This window comes from Lutra lutra, chromosome 17 (genome assembly GCF_902655055.1).
Source record: "Lutra lutra chromosome 17, mLutLut1.2, whole genome shotgun sequence".
In the NCBI taxonomy this organism is placed as follows: domain Eukaryota; kingdom Metazoa; phylum Chordata; class Mammalia; order Carnivora; family Mustelidae; genus Lutra; species Lutra lutra.
In genome coordinates, this window is record NC_062294.1 from 18,660,377 (window position 1) to 18,682,728 (window position 22,352).

The 22,352-nt window shown below is 52.4% G+C and overlaps 2 protein-coding genes and 1 long non-coding RNA gene across 7 annotated transcripts; 2 read left to right on the forward strand and 1 right to left on the reverse strand.

Annotated features, from left to right (window-relative positions):
• The first annotated feature begins 4,045 nt into the window (after window positions 1-4,045).
• On the forward strand, window positions 4,046-9,043 carry LOC125088787 (uncharacterized). Its single transcript, XR_007123786.1, has 3 exons — window positions 4,046-4,058; window positions 5,230-5,518; window positions 8,946-9,043. It is a non-coding gene; the product is annotated as an uncharacterized LOC125088787 (long non-coding RNA).
• CES2 (carboxylesterase 2) lies at window positions 4,617-10,277 on the reverse strand. Its single transcript, XM_047710236.1, has 11 exons — window positions 10,122-10,277; window positions 8,992-9,133; window positions 8,258-8,391; window positions 7,918-8,176; window positions 7,562-7,660; window positions 7,156-7,296; window positions 6,948-7,028; window positions 6,552-6,696; window positions 6,000-6,137; window positions 5,417-5,489; window positions 4,617-4,969 (listed from the first exon to the last, which is right to left on the reverse strand). Coding segments are annotated over exons 1-11 (1,401 nt in total). The 5' UTR covers window positions 10,124-10,277; the 3' UTR covers window positions 4,617-4,782.
• A 5,275-nt stretch (window positions 10,278-15,552) lies between these two features.
• On the forward strand, window positions 15,553-20,741 carry CIAO2B (cytosolic iron-sulfur assembly component 2B). Of its 5 annotated transcripts, none has more exons than XM_047710249.1 (6): window positions 15,553-15,900; window positions 16,060-16,139; window positions 16,365-16,489; window positions 16,946-16,991; window positions 20,487-20,591; window positions 20,700-20,741. In XM_047710249.1, exons 1-6 carry the CDS (start codon window positions 15,759-15,761, stop codon window positions 20,724-20,726), a joined length of 525 nt encoding a protein of 174 aa, XP_047566205.1. In that variant the 5' UTR covers window positions 15,553-15,758; the 3' UTR covers window positions 20,727-20,741. The 5 variants fall into 5 exon arrangements, with proteins under 5 accessions (XP_047566205.1, XP_047566206.1, XP_047566207.1 ...); XM_047710248.1 differs by lacking the exons at window positions 20,487-20,591; window positions 20,700-20,741 and adding exons at window positions 17,180-17,219; window positions 17,451-17,661 and having other exon boundaries at window positions 15,682-15,900; XM_047710250.1 differs by lacking the exon at window positions 20,487-20,591 and having other exon boundaries at window positions 15,572-15,900.
• Window positions 20,742-22,352: the final 1,611 nt, after the last annotated feature.

Genomic DNA, 22,352 nt, shown 5'->3' on the forward strand with positions numbered 1-22,352 from the left:
TTACTTCTGCAAAATATCCCATACCTGTTCAGTAATCACTCCCATTGCTACACGCTCCCCCATCTCCTGATAACCTGATAACCATTCATCTGCTTGCTGCTTCCCTGGATTTCCCTATCCAGGATCTAGCCCATAATAACCATACAATAGGTGACCCTTTGTGTCCAGGTTCCTTCACTTAGCGTAATGTTTCTGAAGTTCACTCAAATTATGGCACGTATCAGTACTTCTGTCCATTTTTGACCGAATAATAATATTTCACTGTATGGCTCTATCACAGTTTGTTATTCTGTTCATTCAAGGATGGGCATTTGGGTGGTTTGTACCTTTTGACTATTCTGAGTAATGCTGCCGCAGACACCAGTGTACCAGTTTCTCTGAGTTCCTAGGTTTTCATTTCTATTGGCTGCACTGATACTCTTGTAAAGCCTCAGGACCTTGGGCCTAGGTGGCCCTGCCATGGGGCTCCAGGTCCAAGGATGCCCAGGGTGTATTTGGGGCGTGATTTTCTCCTGTCAGCCCCCCTCTCTTGAGGCTCCCCAAGAAACAGGGAAGAAGCGGGGCACTGCCCTCAAGGGGCCCCCGGACTCCTGGCAGGAGGTTCTGAGGTCTGCAGAGAGAATGGAGTAAGAGGAGCTGGAAGCTTCTTATTCACAACTCAAATCCTACTCCGAATCCCGGGATGATGTAGTTGAAGGGCCAGACCTCCTGCATTCAAATCCGGGCCCTGCCGAGGGCTAGCTGTGCCACTTTTTACCCAGAGCCCTAGGTCTGGTTTTGTCATCTGTGAAACAGTGATGATCCTAGGAAGCACCTCACAGGGTGTGAGATTACATGTGTGAAAACACAAGACACGGAACCAGAACCCATGGAAGCCTGTTCTTGCCACAGGCCGGGCGGTCTGTCAGGGGGTCCGTCTCTCTGGGACAGCCTCTAGCCCAAGTAAAGGCAGGACTTACCTCTGGGCCTTAGTGTCAGTAGCATGGCTGGCCAGGAGTCGGCATGGTGTGGGGGATGTGTGGGAGTGCGAGGCTCTGGTAAGTATTTACTGATTCAAATAGAAGTGTTGGCTCAGTGAGGAGCTGGGTGAGGGTCATGCTTAGACAAGATGCCAGATTCTCTCCTGGGGTTCCAGCTGGCATTCAGAGCTGGAGAGGCCCAGGGTCAAACTTCCCTCCGTGAAAAATAACCAGTGCACCTCCCTGGACTGTCTTTGGCAGCCTCTCAAGTGGGGCCCATCTCTCACCCTGCACCTTGATCCATTGGTACATGCAGCAGAGCAGGAACAAGGAATCGAAAGAGACAGAGCCAGGGACAGAGACAGAGAAAGACACTGAAACAGGGAACAAGCACACTAAGATACCACTACACACCTGCTACAATTAATCAATGGTGGAAGACGGGTAAGACCGAGTGTGGACAAGGCTAGGGAGCAATTAAAATCCCCATAGATGGCTGGTGGGGGCATAAACATGTCACTTTGGAAGACAGCTTGGCATTTTCTTTATTTTTTTTTTTAAGATTTTATTTATTTATTTGTCAGAGAGAGAGAGAGAGAGAGCGAGCACAGGCAGACAGAGTGGCAGGCAGAGGTAGAGGGAGAAGCAGGCTCCCCACAAAACAAGGAGCCTGATGTGGGACTCGATCCCAGGACGCTGGGATCATGACCCGAGCCGAAGGCAGCGGCTTAACCCACTGAGCCACCCAGGCGTCCCGGCATTTTCTTTAAAAGTTAAACATGCGGGGTGCCTGGGTGGCTCAGTGGGTTAAAGCCTCTGCCTTCGGCTCAGATCATGATCTCAGGGTCCTGGGATGGAGCCCCGCATCAGGCTCTCTGCTCAGCAGGGAGCCTGTTTCCCCACCCCCCCGCCTGCCTCTCTGCCTACTTGTGGTCTCTGTCAAATAAATAAATAAAATCTTAAAAAAAAAAAAAAAGTTAAACATGCACTTGCCATATAACCCAGCAATTCCACTCAGCTATTTCCCCCCCAAAAATGAAAACACTGGGCACCCGGTGGTTCAGTCGCTAAAGTGTCTGCCTTCAGCTCAGGTCATGATCCTGGGAGTCTGCTTCTCCCTCTCCCTCTGCCCTCCCCCGCCCCCAGCTTTTGTGCTCTCTCTCTCTCTCTCTCTCAAACAAATAAAATTAAAAAAAAAAATGAAAACATGTCTGCACAAAGACCTGTCTGAAAATGTTCACAGCAACTTTATTTTTTTTTAAGATTTATTTATTTATTTATTTGACAGAGAGATCACAAGTAGGCAGAGAGGAAGGCAGAGAGAGAGGGGGAAGCAGGCTCCCCGCAGAGCAGAGAGCCCAATGTGGGGCTCGATCCCAGGACCCTGGGATCATGACCTGAGCCGAAGGCAGAGGCTTTAACCCACTGAGCCACCCAGGCACCCCTCACAGCAACTTTAATAAAAATAGCCAAAAAATAGAAATCACTTAAACATCCATTAATTGGTGGATAGAAAAAATGTAGCATGGCACATATGGAATACTACTTTGCAATAAAAAGGAAACCACTGGTTGAATCTCAGAAACATTATGCTAAGTGACAGAAACCGGTAATAAATGATTTCACTTCTATGACATTCTAGAGAAGGCAAACTATTGCAACAGAAAGCAATTTGGTGGCTATGTTGGACCAGGGTCAGGGCAGTGACTGACTGCAAATGGGCACGAAAGAACTCTTTGGAGCAACAGAAACATTCTAAAACTTGAGGGATGCCTGGGAGACTCAGTCGGCTGAGTATCTGCCTTTAACTCAGATCATGATCCCAGGGTCCTGGGATGGAGTCCTGCGTAAGGCTCCTTGCTCAGTGGGGAGCCTGCTTCTCCCTCTGCCTGCTCTGCCAGCCACTCCCCCTGCTTGTGCTCTCTCTGACAAATTAAAAAAATGTTAAAAAAGAGAAATAGTCTAAAACTTGATGTGATGGTGGTTGTATGTCTCCAATATTTAGCCAGCTTTGTGAAACCATACACCTAAAGTGGGTGAATTTAATTATATGTAAATTATTCCACAATAAAACTGTTTAAAAAATAAGATGACTAAGAAACTAATACTGGGAACCCACTTTTGGAAAGTATATCGTGCATCTGCAGGACTGAAAAACATACAGAGGCATGCATGCTGTAGGTGCTCAGTAAATGCTTCCAGGATGCAGGAGCTGCATTATACAGCAGTGGCTGCTAACAGGAAAGCGCCTCCCTCTCCCTAGTTTTAAGGTTATCCTTGTCTGCCATCTGGTGGCCAGTCTCCATCCTTCAGGCCCCTCTTCAGGAGGCTCTGTGGTTGGGCTCACATGCAGTGGAGGGAAAGAAGGTGACTTTCCTCCTGGAAAATCTAGTGCCTGGAGAGGGCAAGTTGGTCAGAGGCGGGGGCATAGCAGGACTCCTATGTCTATGAGAAGAAGGATACAGCCTCTGAGAGACAGAGAAAAAGTGCTTTGGTGAAACAAAGAGGCAGAGTGAACATAGTTCGGTATCTTTGTGCGCTGAGATCAAATACTGCGAAGATCAAATACTGCATACTCCTTTGCAGGGAGGGTGTACAAGGTGAGGGAAGGAAAAGTTTAGGGAAAGCAATGGGGTAAGCAGGAAAACTAATCATGTGGATGCCCATGGGGAGTTGGGGGAAGCTCAGCAAGGTGGGGGGCATGTCTGGCAAGGAGAATTCCAAAAGGCAAGAGAAGACACCTCCTTGGATGGAGAGAACTTTGGAAACAAAAGAGTCCCTTATTCTGGACTTTCTGGTCTCCCAATCCAACTTCCAGGAACCATCTCGCAGATATGGATGATGATCTGGATGGATGTGCTACAATTGTATAAGGTTTGCGCTGCCTCCCCCCCGCACCCCTCCCCCCAACCCTGTGGTAGGTTGAGGGACCCAGCTGGCTCTCCTGGCCCCCAAACAGCTCGTCCAGGCTCCAGGGGCCCAGGGACAAGCTCAGTCTTCTTACAAAAATGGAGTCGGTCACCTCATGGGACACAGGTAAGAGACTGGTTGGGTGTTGAAATGTCAGTGGTAGATGACATTTACTCCCAGGGACAATGGGTGGGGATGGGGACTCTGTCCTCAGTACTTGGTGGCCCCAGTGGCCAAGATCTCAGAACTCCTGGGTTCCTGGCATCCAGGCTTTCTACTGGCGCCTTACAGATATGACAGCCCCTGGAGCTCGCTGAGAGCCAGATGTGGGTAACATTTCCCAAAGAACCCTTCTTCAAAGGGAGAGGAGAGGGAGGGTAGGGGTGGGGTAGAGGGGAGGAAAAGGGGATGGGACCTGAGGCTCAGCCCGGGGTGAATTTCCATTGAGGTTTGCTCATTCACAGCTTCATGTGGGGGATTCACTGAGTGTGTCTAACACGAGAGGACCTATGGGGGGGCTTGGCAACTAACATGATACACTAGGTTCTTTTTTTTTTTTAAGAGTTTATTTATTCATTTGACAGACAGGGATCACAACTAGGCAGAGAGGCAGGCAGAGAGAGAGGAAGGGAAGCAGGCTCCCTGCTGAGCAGAGAGCCCGATGTGGGGCTTGATCCTGGGATCATGACCTGAGCTGAAGGCAGTTGCTTAACAACTAAGCCACCCAGGCACCCCAATGCACTAGGTTCTTAATAAATGTTTGCTGGCTGGCTGCCTGGCAGGATGAATGAATGGCTGTAGGAAGGAAGGAAAAGCTCCTGGCTCCTCAGTGGGTGTGCGTGGGTATATTCAGCAGACCCCCACCTATACCCAAGCCCCCCCTCCCTGGCCCTTCACCCCCAGACACAGGGAGTTACAGCTCTGTGTGCTTCTCCTCTGTCTCCATCAGCTCCTGTATCTTCTGGGGTAGGGTCTTCGTCCAGAACTGAAGTCTGTGGGCCTTCAAGGCCCGGCCCACTGCAGGCTGTGTGCTCAGCTGCAGGGACTGCTCTTCCTGGTCCAACACGGGCCAGTGTGGCAGACCCTCGCCATTAGGGTTCCTGTAGACATGCCCTCCCGGCAGGGCAGGGGGTAGTCACTCAGAGCCCCACTGAGCCCAGGCCTGGCACCCCAAATGGGTGCCAGGTGAGGCATCCAACAGGCCAGGTGGGGTTAGGGAGTGACAGGGGGATGTTTCTAAATCTAGGAAAGAAATTACCTCCCACTAGAGTGTCACCAGGGGGCAGGGTTACCTGGATTGTTTTTTTGCTTCCCATCAGAGAGGCTCTGTGGGTAACATGGCACTGTCCCCCTCTTCCAGGTCACCTGGAGATGGACAGAGCGTCCGCACCCACAAGGCCCCAGGTCTATGTGGGACCTGGAACTGGGGAAGGAGCCACCTTGCAATTAAGGATACATGTACGCTAATGAGATCACAACAGAAAAGGGGGACCCCGGAGTGGGTTCAAGCCCCACCCCCGAAGCTGAGGTGGGGTATGACATCTTACCCATTTCGAGCAAAGTTGGCCCAGTACTTCATCATTCTCCTGCTCAACAGCTTTTCTTCCTCTGTGACTTCAACTACAGAGAGCAAGAGGACAAGGGTCTAGGTGGGGGTCAACCCCAGTCCAGCACACGGGTCAGCCCCCACCACACTCACCAGCCCATGTGCAGCTTTTCCTTGGGTCCTCTTCTGCCCTCCCTGGCCTGGCTCTCTGCCCACTCCCCCCACAGCCCTGGGGTGCCAGGCCCTCTCCTCATCCCAACTAGGCTCAATCCTGACCAAAAAGTATCCCTTCTTCCTTCTGACACCAGGAAGTCACTTAAGAAACAAATATGCCTCCAAAATACCCTCCTCTGCACCCCTGCCAGGCATCCACGGCTGGGATGGTCTGGGGTGGAGGGAAGCGAGTTCCAGCTCAGCCTCTCTAGCTGTAAGATCTTGGGCACCTGATTTCACCCTCTCTCTGAGCCACAGTTTGCTCATCTGTACAGAGAGGACAATCACCCTCACGCAGGGACCCAGGCAAGGTCCCATCCCACATTCTGGAAACAAGGAGTCTCTGAGGGACTCCGCCCAGGAACACTCACTGTAACCTTTCCAAGAGATGGTTCCAAAGACAAAAAGTAACTCATCACCGTGGTCTGCCCTCACATGGGGCAGCCTGATGTCCTTGAGGAAGCTGGGCCGATGCTGGAACTCGTAGAAGTAGACTGGGGCGTGTGAGCCTAGAGGGTGGGGAGCACAGGCTGTGACATGGTGGTCCCTTACCTGGGGCTCTCCTGCATCACCCATGGTGACAAGATAGCTAGGTCCAAAGCTGGTCGAAATCTGAACAGTGGGGTGAGGGAGCCTCTGGCTGGAGCAAGAGCAGTGGAAAGGACAAGGGTTCAAATGATGACCTTGGAACTTCCTAGCTATGTGGTTTTGGGCAAGTCACTGAAGGTCCTCATTGTAAAGTGGGGAAAATGCCCATCTCTTAGACTAGCTTCGAGGATTTACTGAGATGAGGGACATTAAGTGCCTGGCACCTAGGGACCTAATACACAGGCATGGGTTGGGACCTGGACACCAACAGACCTCACGTGGGACCCACAGAGCTGCCCCCTCACTGCTGTGGCCTTAGTTATAGATGTACTCACGCTGAAAATTGGCTACTTGGAGTGCAGGGATCACGAAGATGGCATCCCCCATCATCTCATGGAACTGAGCTCGGAGGGTCTGGGGGTCCCCACTGTCCCCCATGTACTCCTCCATCAACAGGTCAACAGACTCAAGAGGCAACATCTAGCCCAGGTGGATCAGAAATAGGCAGGTCAGGCAGCGGGCAGCAGCAGGGAGGCTGCAGAGTCAGGTTTGGGAAGATAGATCCTGGGATGGTACAGGGAATGGGGAGGAAGAGGCCAAGCTCTGGGGTGACCCCAGCCTTTGCTCATGGAGGACAATGCATGGACAAGCTATCTTGGGGATAGGTTTTCCCTTTCTTCTGGACAGGAGAGGAGTCCCTGTCCACTTGGGCAGGACCCCAGAAGCCTCACCAACATTGTGAACATTTGCTGCAGAATGGCCTTCACGGTCTCTCTGTCCATTTCCTTCCAGGTATCAGAGCTGCTCATGGCCTGGGTAGTGGGGGAATCTCCAGTTGAGAGAAGGGTGGGCCTACAGCTATGATGCTCTGAGCCCTGCCAGAATCCCCTCTCCTGCCCTGTGCCCCCCGGCACCTGGGAGCTTGGGGCTGGGCCTCACCGAGGGGATGATCCAGCCATACTCATCGTTGTTGACACCAATGATGCTGGGGACAGGTTGAAAGTCAGCGGAGGCCAGCAGCTCCTGGGGGTGCCTGGGCAGGAAGGTCCCATCCACTACGCCAGGGATGATCATGAAGGGCTGAGAGGGTCCACAAAGTGAGGTCCCAGACATTTTCTAATGGGCTCTGAGTCCCATTCACCCCCTCCTAGCTCATCCAGGATGCTCACACCCCCTCCCCCAAGAGATCCTCCATTGGCTTTGCATGGTCTGGCCTCAACTTCCCACCCAGGGCTGTGAGGACACCAAGGTGTGGAGATGGAGTAACTTGCCCAGAGAATGTAAAGGACCTGCTCCCCACCCCCACCGGTCCCTTTCTGCCATACACATGTCCATTTGGCCCAACCTGGTGGATGGCCAGAATCTCCTCTTCAGTTTTGCCCCGCAGACAGCCCACCAGGGCCTCTGAGTCAACCTGGCCACAGGAAGATAGGTTGGCCACCATCTGTAAAGAGACCAGGCAGGGGCTGCCTCATCCTTCCAGACAGGGGAGAGGGATTTGCCCAGGGTTGCAGTTGGGGGGAGGTGCACCCCAAATCTCACAAGGTATTAGGTGTGGATTCAGAGGTCTCAGCCAGAGGGGCTGCCTAGACAGTCCTGCCCGTGAAGGGGCCCCTCGTCATCCTCATTTAGCAGAGTGATGGAGGCTGAGAGGTCTGAGATGAGGCAGTGGTCTGGTTTCCCGCAGCTGGGGGCACTCACCGCAGACACCACATCGGCTGAGCTAGCAATGAGGCCGGGCAACAGAGCCACACCACTCTCCATAATGGCACGATGGAAGAGTCCTTGGGACAAGGGGGACACAACATGGGAGGACACACTTGTGCCACCTGCGGACTGGCCGAAAATGGTGACACGGCCAGGGTCTCCTCCGAAAGAGGCAATATTTTGCTGGACCCAGCGAAGCGCGGCCACCTGATCCAGGTAACCCCAGTTGCCGGGGGCATGCTTGTCTCCAGTGCTGAGAGGCAGCGAGAACAGGGGTCACAGGGCGGTCCTGGCTTCTCTCCACCAGCGCTGCCCTGCCCAGCCCCAGTCTCACCTGAAGAAGCCTAGAATACCCAGGCGGTACTGGATAGTGACCACCACCACGTCCTCAAAGGCTGCCAGCACCGAGCCGTCATACATGGAAGCCATGCCCATCACAAGCCCGCCACCATGGATCCACACCAACACCTGGGGAAATTGAGGCACAGACACCATGTGGCTCCCACCCTGCCCAGACCCCACTGGGGCTGCTAGCTGGATTCTCCACCACTTTGGCTCTAAGTGCCGAGCCACATAAATAGAACTCAGGCAGGACAGGGTGACCTTCTTCATGACTTAGACTGAAAGGGACATAATTTCTATAAGGAAAACTAGATCTCCCATACTTTGGGTCCCACCCTATGTACCGAAGTCTGGCTTCATTTCTCCTGGCACTCTCTGAGCTGGAAGAAAGGGGCATCTTCCTGATCATCCCACAGGTGCATTACTGAAGTTTCTCCATTCTCGTTGCTTCCACAGATCCAGCCCCTGAGTGGGTCTCCTGGGCATGAGTTGGTTGGGTGAGTCTTGGGTCCATCCAGCTTCTGACCTCTGGGAGCAGCCAGGGTTCTTTGACCCCAGGCCCAAGGGTCAGCACTCATGCTGGGTAAGAAACACTCTTAGACCCAGTGGTGAGGGGCTTCTCAACAGGGTCACACTGCAGGGGGCCCAGGCTGATCCTGTCCCTTCTGATCTTCTTGCAGAAGCAACATGCTCTCACCCCCCAGGTGGCAGGGGCTTGGCACTCACCGGCAGACTGGAGCCTTCACGGGCATGGGCAGGCGTATAGATGTTAAGGTACAGGCAGTCTTCGGACACGGAGATCAAGGGCAGGCTCAAGTTAATCAGCTTCAGAGCCATCGTGTTCAAGACTGTGATGTTCTGCAGACACCTAGTAGGGCCGTGCCATGGTCAAAACCAGATCCTGGGCCCAGATTTTCTCCCCGCTGCCCTTAGTCCCACAGGGGATGGAGCCCAGTCTTCCAGGGAGGCCTCAAGGGCATGAAGGCCCTAGATACCAATCCCCCCGAGGCTGGGAAATCTCGACTCTTCGGAGTCTCTGTGAGAGCCATGGGCTGCACATGTTGACATTCACCACTGTATTCCTGTACCTGGACCAGCGTGGAACCAGGGAGCAGCCCACATCTGTGTGCTGCCCGAACGAATGGAGATTAATTCCTTGTAAGGAGAGCAATGCGGGGGGCGCGTGGGTGGCTCAGTGGGTTAAGCCTCTGCTTTTGGCTCAGGTCATGATCTCAGGATCCTGGGATCAAGTCCCTCATTGGGCTCTCTGCTCAGCAGGGAGCCTGCTTCCTCCTCTCTCTCTGCCTGCCTCTCTGCCTACTTGTGATCTCTGTCAATAAATAAATAAAATCTTTTAAAAAAGAAGAAGAAGGGCAATGGGACAGCCTTCATCTCAAGTCAGGCTCTCAGGGAACCGCATCTCTTCCACTGTTTCCAGATGCAAGAACACACACATGCCCTTTGGCCCCAGGCAGCTGGCCCTGGCCCTAGCCCAGTAACTGTAAACAGCGGGGGTCGTCCACCCCTCAGGGATCTCAGCATCTGCTGCTGGAGTCAAGGGCTCCTACAGGGTTCATGGAGCCAACCCAAGCCTCCGCTGGTGGCAGAGAACTCCTGACATGACTAGAAGTGAGGCAGGTGTGTATCCCTGTTTTAAGTACCAAGCCCAGAGCCTGGGCAAGTTACTTTACCCTTCCAAGCATCTGCATGCTCATGGGAAAAATGCATGTGGGGAGCCACCAAACTCAGAGGGGAGACTGGCCGTGGGGGTTTAGATGAAATGACAACTGCAGCCTGGCCTGGGGTTCAGGTACCCTCCACCCCAGGGACTGGAGTTCCTTGGACTCCCCACTTACATGGCTGGGTGGGAGGTCCCATCCTTTACACCACTCCAAGGTTCGGGAGGCTCGGGGGGTGCAAATCGCAGGGGTCCTAGAGGCGGCTTGGCAAAGGGAATTCCCAGGAAGGTGTGGACCCCCACATCAGTGTCTCTCACATGGACGAGGCTCCCTCGCACCTGCCCTGTGTGTGTGGTCCGGACGAGGCTGGCAGAATCCTGGCCTGTGAGCATAGAAACAGACACCAGGGTTGAGTCTATCCAGCAGCGGCCTTCCCAGGCTACTGATGTTGCCTGACGCTTCCTGTCCTCAGCTCAAGGGACTCTGATCTACAAACACTTGCTTTACAAATTTCCTGCCTTTAACCCTGTGTGTGCACTGTCCCCCCAACTCCCGCCCACTCCCCCCACTCTCTTCCCTGGGTCTGGCCCCAGCCTTTCCCATCACATTCAGTGAGGCTTCCAGGGACCTGGCACCACGGTTTAGCCCCGGGAGCTTCAAACAAATGGGTCACATAAGCTTGAAGGGGTGGGAGTATCCTTTCTCTCAACTGTGTGGGTCACATGAGGCAGTAGAACTGTGGGAAATGGACACTCAAGGCTCCTGTCCTTAGGGATCTCATGCTCTAGGTGGCAAGAAATGACATAAAGGGAGCATCTTTCAGGGGCACCTGGGTGGCTCAGTGGGTTAAAGCCTCTGCCTTCGGCTCGGGTCATGATCCCATAGTCCTGGGATCGAGCCCCACATTGGGCTCTCTGCTCAGCAGGGAGCCTGCTTCCTCCTCTCTCTCTCTGCCACCTCTCTGCCTACTTGTGATCTCTCTCTGTCAAATAAATAAACAAAATCTTAAAAAACTAAAGAGAGAGCATCTTTCAAACCAAGAGTGATGATATGGTGAGGAGAACTACAAAAGCGAGGCACCACTGTAACTAGAAGGTAAGAAACACCCCTGCCTTACTAGGGGAATCAGGGAGGGGAGGAAGGGACTGAAAGTCACCTGACACAAGGAGCCCTGGTGATATTCTTAACACACAAAGAATTTCTACAAAAGACGAAGAAATGTGCCAGCTACGCATACTTGGTTAAAGAATATGAAATAATGAGGGACAGAGTAAGGAATACTAATAAATGGCTCATACGCTAAGGAAGAAAAGTTCACCTCATTCATGCTAAGAGAAACATTTGCGGAAATCTGACTGTGACGTCAAACAACTTACTTTGCCACAAAAAGCAAGACAAGCAGACAATGTATGTTTTCTAATGGAAGTCCATAGCCCTACACAAAGTAGTCTTGCCCCAAAACATAACAAAGCAGAACCTGAAACCGAAATCCGATCAAGCCTGTAGAATACAAATAAATGAGTATAAGTTTACAGGCATGCCAGGGGCAGAGAAATAGTTTAAAGACGCCATATGGATATAATAAGCAAAGCCCAAACTCTGGGATCCTCTCCAGAACTGAACTGGTTTCTTCCATGGAAAAACAAAATTACAAGGAAAATAGATTCAAAGAGATTCACGTAAGAGATTCTGCTAACAACACACGTTGGTAAGGACATAGAAAAACTGGAATCCTCACACCTCGCTAGTGAGAAGGTGAAGTGGTACAGGTGTTTCGGAAAGCAATCTGGCAGTTCTTCAAAAAGTTAAACATAGACTTATCCTATGAGCCAGCCATTCTACTTCTAGGTATAAACCTGTGAGAACTGAAAACATACAACCACACAAAAACTTGCACATGAATGCTCATAGCAGGATTATCTATAATTTACAATCCAAAGGTCCATCAACTGATACACGGAGCAATAAAATGTATTGCATCTGTACAATGGAATATCATCCAGCAATACAGAGAAAAAAGTACTGAACACGTCGACATGGGTGAGCCTTAAAAAGCTTATGTGTTGGGGCACTTGGGTGGCTCAGTGGTTAAAGCCTCTGCCTTCGGCTCAGGTCATGATCCTGGGGTCCTGGGATCGAGCCCCACATCGGGCTCTCTGCTCAGTGGGGAGCCTGCTTCCTCCTCTCTCTCTGCCTGCCTCTCTGCCTACTCGTGATCTCTGTCTGTCAAATAAATAAATAAAATTAAAAAAAAAAAGCTTATGTGTTATACTGTTCTACCACAGACTGGAAAACCCTTTGGTGCTGTGTGGCTGCGGGCAGCCCCAACCCTCTCCATCCCTCAGGGTGCAGGGAGGTGAGTGGTCAGGCTCCCAGTTTCCTCTGGTGTCCTCCACTGGCTCCTGCCTGCCTGAAGTTTTCTTTCTGCGGTTTCAGGTCCTGCTTCTGTAGAATTTGGCCAATCTGAGCCTGGGCCCATAATAAGAAGGTAAAAAACCAAACCAGACAACAACAAACAAACAAAAAACCCAGCTTCAGGATCTATACTACCCACAGACCAGAGACAACGAAGATGAGGACCTTGAAGGTGGACCAGAAACTGGGTCGTGAAAGCAAGGAGGAGCTCTCAGGATGGGCAGTCACACTTCCCTCCTCTCCTCACGCAGTTCCCTTCACCCTGAGCGAAGGGTCGTTCCCTTTCTACATCTGTGGGAATCCTGATGGCACACCTCCTCACAGAAGCTCTCCCGGGTTCCCAATCATAGCTTATTGCTCCTGCTCTCCAGAGCCGAACACCCTTATCAGGCCACTGACCATGAGGACAGAGAACACAGTGACAGAAGCCTCCAGCCCCCTTCTGAGGAAGCCCAAGGGGGCCCCCCTGGCAAAGGGGAAGTGGCCATGCCAGTGCCCGCCTGTCACTGGGTTTTGCCTGTTAAGTCCCACTCTCCTGCCAGACCCACCTTTCCCTTCCCAGCTCGCCTGCCCATTCCCTGCTCAGATCACCTATTGGGTCAACACTGATGTACATTGATGCACATCAGGCCATGCCTGATGCCATAGCAGGTGGATTTGGTCAGAGTCAACAGCCACTCACAGGTTCCACAGAGGGTAACCGAGCAATGTCTTTCCAAGTCAAAGGCCCACCCCTCTCCCCAGTAACATCTATCTACACACAGTTCCTTGCCAGCTGGGTTATCTGTCCATGTAACTCACTGTGGCCATTGGCTTCCAATGCCTGAAGGTTGTTATGGCAAAGGACCAACCTGATGTCCCTGATCATAGCCAGTTACATCAGGACCTCCTCCTTGAAGAGAAACCCTTGCATGAACAGTAACGAAAAGCTCTAGCACATACAGGTGTGGGGAAGTTGCCCCCCTATGTCCAGGAGTGGAAAAGTTGTGTGCCAGAAAGGGAGGGGAGTTTGTGATAATTTAGGTGAAAAACCAAGGATGGCACACACTCATTCTTGAGGAAACTCTTGAGTGGTGTGTAGAAGGCCCTGGGGATCCTAATGGTCCCTGTGAAGGAGCCAGGATTAGGATGGGACAGGAGAAGGTCAGACATATCACCTGTGCCCTCTAACGCCTTGTCCATTTTTCCTTTTTGAACATAGGTCCAATCTGAAATATTAAACATTTTTCAAATGGAGGTATCAGCAAGGCCTAGCAAATCGTCCTGCTGGAGGGTCTTGGTGACCTCTAAGAGCCTGGTGAGTGGCTACTAGGGCGGAAGCCTCTGGGGTGGGCCATGCGGAACGGATTAATGCAGATGTCTCCCAAGTAAATTGGCCTGGGAAGGGAAGGACAGTCAGGGCTCATGGTTGGGCCATTTGGGGTGGGAGGATCACACTGTCAAGAGGGGACACAGTTGCTGTGGAGGCCTCAGGCATGGTGCCGGAATAGCCTAAGCTATTGGTAACAGCCAGGGGGAGCCAGGAAGTTGACACTAAGTGCAGTCACCTTTGCTCTGAAGGCCAACAGCGCCCTCACCAGGATGGTGCATGGGTGAACAGAAGGATATGACAGTCTCTCCAACACATGGGCTGTAGGATGCAAGGGTAGGGGCTTATGCAACCAGATTCCCCAAGAGCCAGTAATCTTGACTGGGGCCCCTTTGGAAGGACACTCGGTGGGTGCCAGGACATCCCTCTAGCCAAGGCACAACACTCAGGGCCAAACTGCGGCAGGAAGATTCTTATTGTTATTTTCACAGGCAGTGCTAGCTCTACCACAAACACTAAGGAGGAAATGCTCTGAATACGACCCCCACTTCCACCTACCACGCCAGGCTGTGCTCAGAGTTCTGGTCTCCTTGACCTTCCGTACTACATGACCTATGCACCTCAGGGGGCCCATCTAGGGCTTTCAAAGCATTGGGGTCATGTGCAAGTTTCCCACACTATAGTTCTCCACTCTCACCCACCTCCCTGGGGCCTTCCCTCCGGCAGCTTCACATCCTGCCTCTGCAGGAATCTGGCAAGATGACCCACAGTCCTTGCCGCCCCGTGAAAGAGCCTCACCCTGGCCCAGGACGAGGAAAAGCAGGAGCCCACAGACCACAGCGTTCAGCCGCAGGCAAAGTCGGTCCCAGCAGCATTGTCTACTCGCAATACACCGCTGTTTTTCACCCAAAGACTGCCCAGGGGCCCTTCCTGCTGCAGTTCAGGGAGTGTCCTGACCAGGTCTGGAGTTTAGGCTTGGCTGGGAGTAGGCGGGGCAAGCTGGGAAGGGAAAGACAAGCTGGGAAGGGAAAGGGGGTTGAGACAGAACAGGCAAACACCAGTGCCTGCGGGCACAAAAACCAAGCTTCTGGGGCTTCCTCAGAAGGGGCTGGAGGCTTCTGCAGCTCCTCCACAATACCCACAACCGTCTCCTCAAATTTGGAGTCACTGGGTTCGCTGTCCTCATGGTCACGGGCCTGATAAGGGTGTTCGGCTCTGGAGCGCAGGAGCAATAAGCTATGATTGGGGAACCCGGGAGAGCTTCCGTGAGGAGGTGTGCCATCAGGATTCCCACAGATGTAGAAATGGGAACGACCTTCGTTCAGGGTGAAGGGGAACTGCGTGAGGAAAAGCAGGGAGGTGTGACTGCCCATCCTGAGAGCTCCTCCTTGCTTTCAGGACTCAGTTTCTGGGTCCACCTTCAAGGTCCCTCATGCCCTATTTTCCCTAATCTGAGGGTCTCTGTGGGCCTTCTCCCTCCTCAGCCACAGCCTGCCAATGCACCCATGACTGTGACACCTCAACCCAATCCTATGGCTTTCCCTCCCCCCACCTTCCGCAAAGATCGAGCTCAAACTCATTTACTGACAGATTGGCAACGTTTACAGAGTGGGCTTGCTGGTCCATGTGCTAGGGACTCCGCGGGCACTCTGGGGCCCTAGTGGAACGGGCGATGCAGGAGCGTCACCTAGAGGCTCCGAAACGCTGTAAACGGTGCAGGACAGAGGACACTTGGCCCGCGGCGACGCGCCAGGCTGAGGGCCGACTTCCTGGAGGGAGTGGTGCCCGGAGATACGCCTGACCGAAGAAAGCCAGCCCGTGACCTCCGCGGTCCAGCACCTACGCGCTCGAACGCCCCGTACCGTTCGAGTGGCTTCTCTGTGTATTCGTCGGGGCAGTCTGCGCGTTCCCGGATTAATTTACAGAAGGCGCCGAGACCACCGCTCCCCGCAAACCCCAGGCTGAGGTCCGACGGGGCAGCCTGTCCCTCTAGCGACCCCGTCGCCACGCCACGCCCCCTGCCCGTTTCCCCGGAAGTGCTCCGGCCGGAGCGGAAGTGCACGCCTACAGCGGCCGGCAGCAGTTTCGCGATGGTGGGCGGCGGTGGGATGGGGGGCGGCCTCCTGGAGAACGCTAACCCGCTCATCTACGAGCGCTCTGGGGAGCGACCGGTGACCGCGGGTGAGGAGGACGAGCAAGTTCCAGACAGCATCGACGCGCGCGAGATCTTCGATATCCGCCGCTGCCGCGCGGGGGCGGGTTCTCTGGGGCCTGGGAGGGGGCTGAAGTGATGTTGTCCAGTAGTTAGTGGAGCTGTATCGGGGCTGGGCATTCCCCGCTGAGGGTTCTGAGTGGGCCAGCGCACACAGTCCCTTTTCCTTCACTTGCCACATCTGATTCGCTCTATCAATGACCCGGAGCATCCACTGACACTGGAAGAATTGAACGTAGTGGAGCAAGTCCGGGTTCAGGTGAGTCATTGCCTGCGTCCTAGGGGGGCAGATGGTCGGAAGAGTCAGAAAGCTTACGGACTTCCGGAGCTTACGGACTCGTCAGGATATCTTCGGAAGGGGGGGATTGCTGTGCCCATTTTATAGATAAAGAAACAGGCCTATAGAGGCTAGACGATTATCCTGAAGCAAAATACTAAGGCGAAGGAGAAGGCAGTCCTTTTGAGATCTCATTCTTCCAACCAGGTGAGCGACCCCGAGAGTACGGTGGCTGTGGCCTTCACACCCACCATTCCACACTGCAGCATGGCCACTCTTATCGGCCTGTCCATCAAAGTCAAGCTTCTTCGATCCCTTCCCAGCGTTTCAAGGTAAATTGGAACTGAGCCCCATGGATAGGGCAGGGTGAGCTTGTGCTACTGAGGAAGCCTCCGAGAGCATGAACACGGACATCAGAGTGAGGCCTGCAAGGATCCCAACTAACAATGATGAAACTGGGAGGAGCCTTTCCCGTTGAATGGGACAACAAGGATAAAGGCCTGAGGTGGAAAGTGCAGAAAAGTAGTGAGTGTGGCAGGAAGGGGACTGGAAGCTGTAGCTAAATTTGGAGCAGGGATAGGGCACAGGCAGGCCTTTAAGTCAAACCGTAGCAGCCAGTTCTTTGGGTAGAGATGGAGTGGCTTTGGGTGGGTTTGGGGCGTATGGAAGGTCCAGAGTCCACAGTCACCATTAGGAGGTAGGATCAGTGGAAGGTGGTGAGTGGGGGGAAGGGGTCAGGGGGGTAGACAGGTGATAAACGCTCAGGCCCCACCTGTCCTCCCTCCCAGATGGATGTGCACATTACACCAGGAACTCATGCCTCGGAGCATGCAGGTGAGTGTGGCCGATGTTGAGGCATTGGCCCTGAGGCTTCCCTCTTGCCTTGGTGGTTCGCAGGGCAAGATGGAAGGAGGGGGCCTGGGTGGGTGACTCCTCAGGGGAGGCGGCAGCTTAGAGTGAAGCTGGCTTAAGTCTCCTGTGCTTACCATGTTTCTCCCTTCCTGCTCTCTCCCTCGCCTAAGGACACAGCACCAGGGTGTGTCAGACTTGATAGTACAGGAGGTAGCCGACACGGGCCTCCAGGTGGGAGGGATCCTAATAGGGTGGGGGTAGGTGTTGGCTCAGGTGGTTTGGGTGGCTTGGTCGAGGCTTGGGGTCACGGGAAGGAGGTGACAGGAGGTTGGTGCAAGTGTGTATGTATATATGCAAAGGTTAGAAGTGGGGTTGGCTGGCACAGTGGCCAGAGCCTGGCTTTGATCTTCCTTCCCCATGCCTTCTTTTTTTTCCATCCAGTGAACAAGCAGCTTGCAGATAAGGAAAGGGTAGCAGCTGCTCTAGAGAATACCCACCTGCTGGAGGTTGTGACCAGTGCCTGTCAGCCCGCTCCTGAACCTGGCTTTTTTGCCCCCAGTCACACCCAGGGCTCATGGCCTTGTTTTTTGAATCACTGACAAGTCATTAACTAACACTTTACATTTTGTAATAAACCCTTAATTTATATTCATTCCAGTGTGTCTCAGAATCTTTCATCTGGTCATTCCAGGTTTGAGAGGAGATGGTGATCATGAGTGCAAGTTCCTCTACAGGCTGAGTGGATGAGATGCAGTGCATTTTAAAAATTTCTTCCAATCGAAAAGTTACAAGCATACGAGAGTTTTGAGAGAGTAGTGTAGTGATTACACCTGTATACCCATCATCTATATTGAATAGTTGTTAATATGTTATATCACCGGTCTCATACTATAAATATATTGAGAGTAAACTGCAGATAAATGACTCTTCACTTCTAAGTATTTCAACCTGGTCTCCTAAGAGTACTATAACCATAGTACTGTTATCTGGCCCAAAAATGAAAAATTCCGGGGCACTTGGGTGGCTCAGTGGGTTAAAAAGCCTCTGCCTTTGGCTCAGGTCATGATCTCAGGGTCCTGGGATCGAGCCCCGCATCAGGCTCTCTGCTCAGCAGAGAGCCTGCTTCCCTTCTCTCTCTGCCTGCCTCTCTGCCTACTTGTGATCTCTACCTGTGTGTCAAATAAATAAAATCTAAAAAGAAAAGAAAAATTCCTAACACTATCTAATATCCAGTTGTTATGAATATCCCCAAAATGTCATTCATAGTTGGTAATTTTTTTTTTAATCAGGCTTTGGGGCACCTGAGTGGCTTAGTTGGTTAAGCGTCTGACTCTTGATCTCAGCTCAGGTCTGGATCTCAGGGTCATAAGCTTAAGCTCCGCATTGGGCTCCATACTCAGTGTGGAGCCTATTTAAAAAAAAAAAAAATCACGCTCCAGTGAAACTTCATGTGCATTGGTATCTCTCTTTAGCCTCTTCTAAAACTGTCTCCCCACCCCCCATGTTTGATCTTTTTTTGACAGTGACTTTTTTGAAAGATGATTGTCCTGAAGAAGTCCTGCAATCTGATTTCTCTTTGTCGGCTGTGTTTCCTATTAACTGGAAATTGATTGAGTTCAGGTTTTGAGTTTATTAACTCAAGAATTTCCTATGTATCCTTTAGCATCCACCAGTAGCTGTGTAATGCCCGCTTGTCTCACTGTTGGTGATGCCCAGTCTGGTCCCTCTGGTCAGGGCATGACAGCCAATTTCTTTATTGAAAGGACCCTGAAGCACCCCTCCACCAGCATCCCCAGAGATGTGTGTCACTTCAGATGCTGGGGTCTGGGCCTCTGCCTCCCCCAACCCTGTTCCCAAAGCACAGTCTGTCACTAGCATGGTCCATGGGGCTTGGATCTAGGATCAGCCAGTTAGGAACTATAATGCCATGATTCCCTGCCTCAGTTTCTTTCTCTGAGGATACAAAGGATATTAAGAAGCCTTGCCTTGGCCACTTCATCCCTGCAAAAGCTCCGGTGTGATTGTGGGCAGAGACTTTCAGAGGCTCTTTGCAGATCTCTTGAGGGTCTGCTGACAAATATTGAGCCTGTCCTGAGAGTGGCACTAGCTGAGAGCTTTGCATATACTACCTAGTCAGTCAGTCCTCCACCCAGCCCTGTGTGGCTGTTTCTACCCTTTATTATCCCTATTTCACAGATGAGGAAACAAGCTTCTGAAATAATTCACCCCAAGACTTCCAGTCAGGGAGTAAAGAGGAACGTAAGCAGTTTGGCTCATACTCCTCATCTGGCAGGGGGCGCTGTTGCCTGGATGGAAGGGCCTAGGCTCCCACCCTCCCCCCCACAGTTGCCAACCCCCATTCCAGGAAGGAGGGGCTTTGCCACCTAGTGACCAAGATCTGGCTGCCCACACTCAGACAGATGAAGTCATCAGTCCACATTCCCTGGTTTCTTCATGTGTAATGTGGGCATAGTTGTGACAATTACCAGGGAAAAGGCAAGGTGACCAACCAGGGTCCCTCAGGCCCAGGGAGCATTCCCGACCACCTATATCCACATGTGGGCTTCACCATGTGTGTACCTCTGCACTGCCTACCCCTTCTGTCTAAAGTCTGCTGGGGTGGGAGGTCATGGAGGGACGTAGGTGTCACTGAGTGATTCAGCTGGCCTTCCCGGCAGCCAGGCCATGATGGACAAGGGATATCAAGCTGTTCATATCACAGCTGGCATATCAGATAGTCCCCTTGTCAGTCTTGACTCATCTGTGCGTGGCCCCTGGCTGCCTGGAAGGACACCATCTGTGAATCTTGGGTTAGGGCCCAGGGAACTTTCTGGAACTCCATCTGTTGTATATGGGTATGAGATGGGGTGAGCTTTGAGGTCTCTGAAGCCCTCTGTCAGGTGTGTCTGGCTCTGCTATTTCTGGCCCGTGACTTCTCAGGCTTTGGTTACCCTGTCTACAAAATGGGAACAACAAATCATAGCTGGAGAGATTGGCCCAGGGATTAGATGACATGTATGAACATGCCCAGCTATGTCCATTTGTGCTTATTATCATGCCCATAGCACAGGGGCCTAACACACAGTAGGTACTAAGTACAGGTCAATGAGATGAATGAATGAATGAATGAATGAAATGAATGAATGAATGGAGCCTTATTTATTTATTTATTTATATTTTAATTTTTTACTTTTTTTGTTAAGTAGCCTCCATGTCCAGTGTGGGGCTCAAAACTCACGACTCAAGAGTCATATGCTTTACTGATTGAGGCAGCCAGGTACTCCTGAATGAAATGAGCCCTAGAACAAAGGAAGTGGGGCATAGCAGCTGTGTGAGGAGGGCTGGGGATACTGAAACCCAGCTAAGTTCTCTTTGCAAATTTTTGTTACTAGAGGGAGGGGGAAAGGTGTGGGATCCCACAGAGGGAAGGTGGGTATGGAGGGGCGGGGAAGGGTATCTGCATCGCCCCTCTCCTAGGCAAACCACTGTTTTGGAGAGAATGGAACAGAAGCAAGAAAGAAGCAGCAGGAGGGGGACACAGATTCATTCAACCTGTCCCATCCAAACAAGAATGTTAAAAGTGTTCGTATTGAGATACGACTATATGCCAAGCATTTTACCTCTGCATTTCATATTGTTATTTGCATCTTACAACAACCCCCATACAAACATTATCTCTGTTCTACACAGGAGGAAGCTGAGGCTCACCCACAATAAATGGACAGAAACAGCTAGTAAGTGGCAGAGCTGGGATTTGAAGCCTGGGCTGTTACTAGGTGTGTTAATAGGACAGATTCAGTTTGCTCCAGGGCAGCCAAGCTCAGCCCACAGAGCTGGGAGGACCAGGAGGTGGGAGTGGGGATGTCTCAAGGTCATGTCCTGGTCTTGGTTCCTGGGGCCCCTGGCCATACCTAGGCTTGTGGTGTGTCTGGCCTGTTGGGGAATGCCTGGGGCCTGACTAGCCCAGTGTGGATGCAGTTCCCTTGGCAATGAAGAAACACTGCTGAAGTCGAGGGTTCAGGTTACTGGAGGGGAAACCCAGCCCTAATTCCTCGCACAGCTCCCTGCTGGGAAGTGTCACAGCTATGCCACATACCTATCTTCTGCTGGACATTGGGGAGTTATTTTCAGGGGTAGGAGGGGTCATAAACGGCCCAGGCCAGGGTTCCTGATGGGAAGTGGTTTGCTGGCTTTTGAGGCTTGTGTCCTAGCAGGAGGCTCCACCCACCAAGATGAGATTCTTGCCACTGGATCTCATCCAGGAAGCTAGGGCCAGCAGGGGGTTGCCCAGGCCCCAAGAACACAGGACCATGGGAGGAACAATAGTGGCCCGGTCACCCCTATGTCTAGCCCCTGCCTACTTTGAGGATCTCAAGACCAGAGGGTCCTGTGTGAACTGCCTCCTACTTACCTAGCCAGGCCCTCCTCATCCCAAGGCCCTCTGAGATGTTGCCAAGGAAACTGATAGAGCCTCCAGAGATCCCCACTCAGGTCTCCATAGCAACCTACCACAACCCACCAGGATCTCCATCAGTGATGTCACCTGAGCCAGAATGGGCACCCCACCCCACCCCCACCCCCACCACACTCATCACAATTAAACATCAGAGTCTGATAACAGATCCCTGTCACAAAGCACCTCATAGCCTCCCTCGCCCCCCATCCTCACACACCCAGACATGAGTCAGGGAGGGAACAGGTCATTTTATAGCTGGGCACCCTGACGCAGGGAGAGGAGGCAAGACACAGAAGCCTGGAGGCAGAGACAGGTCTAGAAACCAAGCTCCCTCATTATATTTCCTCCCCTCTATGCCCTGGCACCCACCCTAGTTCTAAGGGGTAGGTGAGCTCTGGGCAATGGGGACTCCACATGGTGGCTCATCCCACCCACCAGCTCCAGCCCTGCCCCAGCTGCACTCTACATCTATGCTCCTAGATGGGAGTCTGAACTTCCAGGCCCTGCATATGCCCTGAACTACAGGCCCATTGGGACCAGAGGGAAGGAAACAGACGTTGAAGACTTACAGCAGCTGGATCCAGCCCTGGTCCAGTCCCACCCCTAGCCACTCCTACTGCCATCTGACACCTATCTGCCAGGATTTCCCCAACTTTGGGCAACCTCCAGCCCAGGAGCAGAACGACCAGGAGCAGAAAGGCCAGGAAGGGCCAGGACCAGGTATTTTTAGCAGAGTTGCTGGCAGCTGTCTGGAGGGTGCTGGGAGGTGAGGTGGTGCTGAGTTCATCGTTTCCCTTCTCTGGACCTCTATTCCCTCCCCCCAAATCAAGCATGCATCTCTACCTGCAGTATGCTGCCAGAACACCTCCCTTCCTTCACCCCCTACC

Coding starts and splice junctions, on each gene's coding strand:
- CIAO2B (XM_047710248.1), top strand. CDS start 15,759: ATGGTGGGCGGCGGTGGGATGGGGGGCGGCCTCCTGGAGAACGCTAAC. Junction 16,490..16,945: donor TCCCTTCCCAGCGTTTCAAG/GTAAATTGGAAC, acceptor CCTCCCTCCCAG/ATGGATGTGCACATTACACC. Junction 16,992..17,179: donor TCATGCCTCGGAGCATGCAG/GTGAGTGTGGCC, acceptor CCCTCGCCTAAG/GACACAGCACCAGGGTGTGT.
- CES2 (XM_047710236.1), bottom strand. Junction 6,697..6,947: donor AGCAAATGTTCACAATGTTG/GTGAGGCTTCTG, acceptor CACCTGGGCTAG/ATGTTGCCTCTTGAGTCTGT. Junction 6,138..6,551: donor CCAAGTAGCCAATTTTCAGC/GTGAGTACATCT, acceptor CCCACCCTCTAG/GCTCACACGCCCCAGTCTAC.